The following is an 8,269-nucleotide window of genomic DNA, read 5'->3' as shown; positions in this document are numbered from 1 at the left end:
TTTTGACTTTCATGTGTGTTTGAAAATTAAAATACCTAAATAAATTTGACATCAAGGACATACTTAAAGTGCAAAAGGAAACCTCTGAGCCTGAAGCCTCAGGGGTCTAAATAGGGTAGACCCCACCTTGCTGCTTAACTCTCTTTCCCCACCTGCTACCATCCTGAGTTATGTCTATTTCCCAGCAGTGTAGTCCTGGATGATCACCTGGACTAGCAATCATAAACATGACTGCTTTCCTGAAGATGGTAGGAGGGGAGATGGGGTCTCAGAGCAGGGGGAGGTGAGCATCTCATGCAGACCCTTCTTACCTTTTTTTTTTAGAGTCTATGTGGCCCAGGGAGGGCTGGAAGTTACTATAGATGGAGTCCAGGTTCATGGAGTTCTCTGGTTCTAGACAAGGAGAAAGCCCCACATAAGCACATGGTTAGGAAGACAAGCTCTCATCTCCCCCTCTAACCCTACCCACTGCCCAATGAGGGGTGCGTCCCCACTTCCTAGGAACCTGAAAACTATTTCAACAAGAGAGGCTACCTAACTTACCTGACCTCATCAAGTGGTTTGATTGATTCTTGAAAAATGTAAAAAAAATCACATTTAAAAATTCAAAAAAGAAAAATCGTAAGTGCTTTGCAAGCAGCTTCTCAAGTTCATGAAGTCCATTAAGATTTGGCCTGGCTTGGGTGCCATTTGATAGCTTTAGGATATTGACCGCCCCAATCCATGAACATGTGGCTTTTCTTTCATGTAGGATTTCTACAATGTTTTTAGTTTCATCATTTTCCACTGAAAAGTCTTAAGCATCCTTTGTTAAATATATTTCTAGGTTCTGTATAAAGAGTATTTTTATATTATCAGTTTGTTGCTGATGCATAGAAATGCAATTTACCTTATAATAATTGATCTTATATCTGGCAACTTTGTTGAATTCTATTAATTTTAGTGATTTGACATTCTTTTGGGTTTTATTTAAGACAACCACATAACAAATGACAGATTTATCTCTTTCTTTTCAATCTTTAAACACTTTATTTTTCTTTTTTATTATACTAATTAGGACACCCAGGACAGTAATTAATAGAATTGTGATAGGGGGCATCTGTGACTTGCTTCTGGTTCAGTACAGGGGTCGACAAAATATCACCTGTGACCCAAATCCAGCCTGCCACTTATATTTATATGTCCCACAGCTAAGAATTAAAAAAAATTTTTTAAGTGGTGGAAAAAGTTGTATTGGAACAATACCACACTCATTCATTCATTTATATATTGTCTATGTCTGTTTTCATGCTACATCAGTGGAGTTGAGTAGCTGTGACAGAGATCATATAGTTCACAAAGCCCAAAATATATCCTTTATAAAAAAGTTTGCCAACCCCTGGATCAACTGAATGACTTTAATGACTTTGCTTTCATTGAAGAATGATTTTGTGTCTGTATAGATGCCTTTACCAGGAAATGAAAATTCTATTCCTAATTAAATGAGTTTTTATGTTGAGCAGATATGGACATTTATTAAATTCTTTATTTTGCATTCATTGAGTTGATCCTATTTTCCTTCTTATTCTGGTAAAGTGGTGAATTTATAAATAGATTTTCTAATCTTGAGCTAACTCTGTTTTCTAGAATAAACTTACCTGGTCATGTTTTTTTATACCCGCTAGATTTGGTGTGCTAAATTTTTTGTTTAGCATCTTTGTAACTATGTGCATAAGTTGAGTTTGGTCTTTAAATTTTGACCCATGAGTTATTAAGAAACTTTAAAAATTTTTCCAAAGATACAGGATTTTTTTTATTTCCAGAAATATTTTTTGTTATTGATTTCTGTCTTTTTTTTCTCTTTTTTTTTTATCCTCACCCGAGGACATTTTCCCATTTTTTTGTTCAGGTAGAGTGGGAGGGAGAGAGAGGAACAGAGAGAGAGAGAGAGAAACATCGATGTGAAAGGAACACATCGAGTGGCTGCCACCCGCACGATCAACCAGGGCCGGGGACAAACTGCAACCGAGGTACGGGCCCTTATCGGGAACCAAACCCGGGTCTCTCAGGACCGCAGGCCGACGCTCTAACCGCTGAGCAAAACCGGCCAGGGCTGTTATTGATTTCTAACTCACTTATATTGTAGTCAAATAATAGAGTCTGATTTAAATAACTTTTAAAAAAATTATTGACATTTTTTTCTAACTTTGTGTGGTGATTCTTATAAGTTTTCCATCTACTCTTGTAATGAATGTATACTCTCCAGTTTTTTTAATGTAGTCTGTCTATGCAAATTATATTAAGGCTGTTATTTATTTTGTACGAAAGTTTTATATTCTTGATGTTTTTTTCTTTTGTTTTGTTTTTACCTGCTTGATCAATCAATTACTAAGAAAATTTCTTTTAAAAAACTCTCACCAAGTTGGTGAATTCATTAATTTTTACTTGTAGTTTTATCATTTTTTGCTTTATACATTTTAAAGCTGTATTAATAGGACTTACAAGTTAAACTTGTTATATTTTCTTAACAAAGTAAACCATTTCCCAGTAGATATTGATCATTTTTATCCCTAGTAATTCCTTTTGCCTTAAAGTTTATTTGCCCACAATGAATATAGCTATATATAGAACAGCTATTTTGGTATTTCCCTGTTTTGTCTTTCTCTATACTTCTGTTTTCATCCTTACTCTGTGCTTCTCTTTTACATTTTTATTTTATAACTGTGCTGTTCATCTACAGTAAATAGATTTTTTAAAATGTACTCTTTTAATTGAAGTGTTTAACTCATTTATATTTATTATAGTTATTGATATGGTTGGATTATTTTCTATCTTATTCTATCCTATGTGTTATACTCTTTCCCTTTTTCGTTTCCCCTTTCTCACCTTTTTGTGGGTAGACTAAAGCATTTTCCTCATTCCAATTTTCCCCTTCTTTAGAATTTAAAGACCATTTTTTACAAATATTCTTATTCCATTTGTTCCTTGTTTAGAATTTGAAGATTAAATTTCTAGACATTTTAACATGTGCATTTAACCTAATAAAATCTATAGTTAATCACTTTACTGAGTTATAACCCACCTGTTCACGAACTTATCCACTCCTCGGTGCTTATCCGTGTCCATATAGGCACGGTTTTGTGTTCTAGAGAAATCTACAACCATCACATAATCTGTGACATCCCCCCAAACCCACAGTCTAATTACACTGTGCCCACCCAGGGCCTTGCAGGAGTCAGCGGTGGAAATAGGGCTGTAGATGTAGAACCAAATATTTTGGAGATGAAAATCTTTTCCCCTTTGCTCCTTCAAGCCCCTCTCACATGCCTCAGATGTGCGTCTCCACACATTGAGATATTTTGAGTTCACTGAGAATTTCCAGTACCTTCACAGATGGCAAAGGCAGTGTTTTGGAAGGTCCCAGGGGCTGGTCCTCCATCCTCTTCATGCCACTTGTACAACTGAGTCACTTTGGACTTTTGCCTGATGATAGAAACACCGGAGAAATCCCATTTTGAGTGGATAACGGGAACAAAAATATGGGGACTGACTGTCCACCCCAAGGATAAAATGATTAAAGACAGAGGGATCAGAAAAGGAGGAGGAGCTGGAGGTAAATGGAAGAGGCGGCAGCAGTGGCTCACCTTTTCACCCCTCTCTCGGAGCGGAACACGAACACCAGGAGGATGACGAGGACAACCAGCACCACCGCACCCACTGCTCCCAGGAGCCCGTACACCTGGCTCTTCTTGGTAATAAACTCACAGGTTTCCCCACTGTACCAGTAAGTGTCTGTGGTCAGGCAGCTGAGGTGGAGAGAAGGCGCAGGTGGGGAGAGGGAGTCATTCAGAGTCAGGGCCATCCAATGCCTGCAGTCCCCCAGTCTTGGAACCAGCTCTGACCCCATGGGCGCTTAATGAGAAGGTGAAGAAGAGATTGCTGGGGTGCAGAGCAAGGCACCCTGAAGGGATAAACAGAGATAAAGTCCAGCTTCCATGGGTGGGCCTTAAATAGGCCTAATGCCCAGCTGTAGGCCTTCAGATTTTACAGCCCAAGACTTAAAACAGTTGGCCCAGCTCTGGGGCTTCTCTGGGCTGCACCTACGAACTTGAAAACCCTACAGAGACCCTTTCACCCACACGTTAGCCATCAGCCTCCCTCTCTAACGGGAAGAACAATCCCCCACGCTTGATTCAGAGCACATACTCCATCTCTGCAGCAACTCCTCCCTGGAGATGCCCTTTCCGAGCCCTGTTCCTTTTCTCCCTGCAACAGCTGTAAACTCCTCTTCCAGGAAGCCTTCCCAGAATAACCACTCAGGCCTTTGCATACCTGGTGCTCCAGCTGGTCTCTCTTTAGTTTAGTTTCAGTAGGCAATGCCTTTCTTTGCTTTCCTACTCCCTCGGCTTTTACAGGCTTGCCACCCTTCCCACGCAGGTGTGATCTGTCTTCACTTCACCAGCAGGGAAGTTGACTGGAGACATACCCCAGGGAAAGGAACCACTCCCAGCCCGTTCTGGAGCTGGACTTGGGGCTCTGGCCATGAGTGTCCCTCGTGGCTGGTAGCATTTAGGAAAGTCCAGTACTCACTCCATGACCTGGGCCTCCGGTAGAGTTTTGAGTAGTGGGGTTCCCAGGGCGCTGCAAAGAGGAGGGCAGCAGGCCTTGGGGGGGGGGGCGCGGTGGGACACTCACTAGCACTTCGGGCCACTGCGCTCCAGCTTGCCTGTCCCAAAGTTGCAGTTCATGGAGATACTGAAGCCAGGCTGGCAGCGGCTGATGCAGTTTGGTTTCTGGTCCTCGTACACCACGGAGAAGTAGTCAGCAAAGTCTTTCCCAGCCTTCTGCCGCATTCCCCTGATGGGGCATGGAGGCACATGATCAAAGGCTGGGAGCGCTGCCTGCGTCCCCCGCCCTCCCCTGAGCGCTGGGTCACCTACCTTCAGGGTTGTACTGGGTTAAGGAAATGTTTTTCACCTCTGTGGCAGTCTCACTGAAGCACAGTATGGCTGTGAAGGAGACACAAAGCCCCTGGTGAGCTTGTTGAGTGGGGCTCAGGTGTGCGTGGGGTGTGGGGAGGGCATGGGGCCGTGTGGGAGAGGTGGAAATCAGCCCCTGCAAAGCGGGAATGCCAGCCTCACATCCAGCTCTCCAGAACCATGACTCTCCAGGTGTCTTTCTTCTCCCATACTCTCCTTGGCCAAGATTCCCATACTACTCACTGCATTGAGCAACACCGACATTGGGTAATAAGTCAGGCTCATTCTCATTTTCCTGCAGACTCAGGGTTTAGCACACCTGCCTCTGCACCCTCCTTTCAGAGCCTCTCTTGGCATCTACCAGTCCAAGTGACAAGCTTTGGGACTGACTCCTGGGCTCTCAGTGTTCTCCTGCCTCTGCCACCTGCCTCTCTTCCCTCCCCACCTCAGGTATGCCAAAGCTTAAAGATTCCTCGAAGGCCTCCTCATGCCTCTCCCCGGAAGCCTAACAATTTACTTTGGCAGGTATTATTCCTGATTACTTGCTCTTGGGATACATTCATAATATTTTCCTGTATCATCTGGGTGACATTCTTGAAAATTTCCTTGTAATCTAGGTTGAACTTGGTCTTCAGGAGGACTTCATGCTGCACCACCACACTGCAGGACTAAGGGGAGAGAGAAGGATGTCCTTTGTCATCCTCCCAGGTGATAATGGCTGCTCACCTCTCCAACCCCCGCCCCAGGTGGGCTTTGCCCTCTCTTCCCCCATAGGAAGGCAGAGCTTGGGGAGGATAGTTGGAAATGAAGACTCTGTGACTTCTGGGTGAAGGCTCCTTCCAAGGCACTGTGCTGGGCATGTGACCATAGGACCCATATCACCTGTGCCTAAGAGGACTGTCTACAAAGGTGAAGACTCAGGGAAGGCTCAAAGATAAAGATGGTCAGAGGGCTGGCACCATGGAGCAGGTCATTCTTAAGGTACTATGATATGCACTTAAGCAGAAGACTGGGCAGCTGCTGGCAAGGTATCCATAAGGGACCTTCAGCCTTGGGGAAGGTTGCACCAGAGACTCCTAAGAGACTTATGAATTTCTACATGACAGGCTGGCTGCAGGAGGTCTGTGAGCCTCTTGACTGTATGCAAAAATTTCAAGGTGTATATATCCAGTTATTTCTACTCCCACATATATTTGTCAATTCTAAAAGGAGTTCCTGATACCTAAAAGGTTAAAATTCTAGTCAAAAGTCTTTCCCTACTCCCTGCTCAGGAGTTAGGAGGAGCCAGGGCCTCAGACATGCTCACAGCTTCCCTTTGCTTCTTTTTCTCGTCCCTCGCTCCCAGTCCCTTTCTCTCTGAACAAGAATCACTTTCCTGCCGTGTGCTTTCCCTCCGCCCTCAGAGCCCAGCTCTCTTCCTATCTGCCTGAGATGGTGGGATAGACAAAAACCAGTGATGCCTTTAGGCTCAGTGCTTGGACCTCAGAGCCCATCCTCCCTCTCTTGCCTGAGAGACTGAGGAACAGATGAAGTACAGAGATGAGGCCTGGCACCACAGAGCTCCCCAACCCCACCTCAGGGGCAAAAGAGAGAGCCCTACAGGATCAACACATGCCAGTCTCGGAGAGGAGTTTGATGGGCAGAAAGAAAACGCTGTTCTCTTCCAGGGTGGCTGAGCTGCTGAAGGGCAGACATGCCCTGCCCTGGTGCTGGCCCAGGCACCTGCTGTGCATGCAGACTGGGAGGGGGCTTGGGAACCCCACCTGGTCCTACCTGGGGTGGCCTCTCTTGTGAGAGAGAGAAGGTTTCATGACAGAATTAAGGGAGGAAGAAAAGTGAAGGCTGGTAAACACAGTATTTTTCTGTGCTTTTTTTTTTTCTTTTAGTTATAAGTTTCTTTCGAAAATTATCAATGATGACCCTGTAAGCCATGAGAAAGGATATCTCCCTTGTGTTCCAAAGGATTTTGTAAAGCTGGGGTCAATAACAGGATAAATATTCTGTAGGGGCAAAAGCCTATCCGATGTAAGTGGAAGTGAACGCAGGATAACTGTGGACTTGGACACCTTTTGTCCTGCGCGTTTCCCTTTGCAAGCTATTTGTCTTCATCAGTGGAGACTAATGAGGTGTCCATCACACAAGTTGTAGCCTCCAGGTGTTCTAGTGTGTTGGTGTCTTGGCACTACCGCTTTATAAATGGCCCCTCAAGCAACTCACTGCATCTCTCTAAGCTTCAGTTTCTTCATCTGCACAATGGGAACAGCCCTACTGGCCTCACTTACAGGGTGGTTATGAGCTTTCAACTGGAAAATGTATGTAAAACTATAATTGTTGGAGGGTTTTATGGGCTGAATTGTGTTCCCCCAAATCCATATGTTGAAGCCTGGATCCCCTAGTACCTCACAACGTGTCTGTATTTGCAGATAGGGCCTTTACAGAAATGATTATGTTAAAATGAGATTGTTAGAGTGGGCCTTATGTGACCAGTGTCCTTATAAGAAGAAGAAATTTGCCATGGCTGGTGTGGCTCAGTTGGTTGAGTGGCATTTGTCCACCAAGAAGTCTCTGGTTAGATTTCCCAGGTTAGGGCATTTTTCCAGGTTATGGGCTTGATTCCCAGTAGGGGGTATGCAGGAGACAGCCAATCGATTTTTCTCTCTCTCAACATCTCCTTTCCTCTCTCTTTCAAAAATCAATAAAGATACATATTAAAAAGGGGGGAAATTTGGTTACACAAAGAGACTCCAGAGATACAGAGGAAAGGCCATCTGAGGACACAGTGAAGGCAACTGTCTGCAAGCCAAGGACAGAGGACTCAGCAGAAATCAAACCTGCTGACACCTTGATCTTGGACTTCCAGCCTCCAGAACCATGAGAAATAAATATCTGTTGTTGAAGCCACCCAGTCTGGGATGTTTTGTTATGCCAGCTCTAGCAGACTAATCCAGAGGCCATAGTTACAATTGTCTTTATAATTAGGACTATAGCTTCCACTCCATAGACCTTCTTCCTAGGAGCCCCAGATACTTACACCAATCTTGCGATGTTAACCCCTTTATATTCAGGGATTCTGTAATAAACTATGTTCATCTGGAAGGCAAAAAGGACACTGTTATCCCAGAGGCCCCACCTGGGGACCTTCCAGGCCTTTCCATGGAGTCTCAGGAGTGCAGAGGATAGACATGCAGCCACTCTCATCCCCACCCCAGCTGGCAGGGGCACCCTGTCCAGACACAGCAATCTCTTTCCAGAGACCAGCTCCACTCCTGCAGCCCCTGGGGCCCTGGCGAGCCCGGGTAGAATCTTGCTTT

At 44.4% G+C, this 8,269-nt stretch overlaps 1 protein-coding gene across 1 annotated transcript; it reads right to left on the bottom strand.

Annotated features, from left to right (window-relative positions):
- Nucleotides 1-307: 307 nt before the first annotated feature.
- MUC17 (mucin 17, cell surface associated) lies at nucleotides 308-8,048 on the bottom strand. The gene is made up of 7 exons (XM_036279719.1): nucleotides 7,992-8,048; nucleotides 5,476-5,626; nucleotides 4,916-4,988; nucleotides 4,675-4,836; nucleotides 3,624-3,785; nucleotides 3,365-3,462; nucleotides 308-393 (listed from the first exon to the last, which is right to left on the bottom strand). Exons 1-7 carry the CDS (start codon nucleotides 8,046-8,048, stop codon nucleotides 308-310), a joined length of 789 nt encoding a protein of 262 aa, XP_036135612.1.
- Between the last annotated feature and the right edge of the window lie 221 nt (nucleotides 8,049-8,269).

This window comes from Molossus molossus, unplaced genomic scaffold (assembly GCF_014108415.1).
Source record: "Molossus molossus isolate mMolMol1 unplaced genomic scaffold, mMolMol1.p scaffold_m16_p_3, whole genome shotgun sequence".
Classification (NCBI taxonomy): Eukaryota; Metazoa; Chordata; class Mammalia; order Chiroptera; family Molossidae; genus Molossus; species Molossus molossus.
This window is presented reverse-complemented; position numbering and strand designations above follow the sequence as displayed.

What these genes read in the sequence shown, in the direction of transcription:
- MUC17 (XM_036279719.1), bottom strand. Translation starts at nt 8,048, where the DNA reads ATGAACATAGTTTATTACAGAATCCCTGAATATAAAGGGGTTAACATC. An exon ending in CGCAGTGGCCCGAAGTGCTA is followed by an intron (nt 3,786 to 4,674) that starts GTGAGTGTCCCA and finishes TCTCCACCTCAG; the next exon opens with CTGCCTGACCACAGACACTT. An exon ending in TGCCTTTGCCATCTGTGAAG is followed by an intron (nt 394 to 3,364) that starts GTACTGGAAATT and finishes CTCCTTGTCTAG; the next exon opens with AACCAGAGAACTCCATGAAC.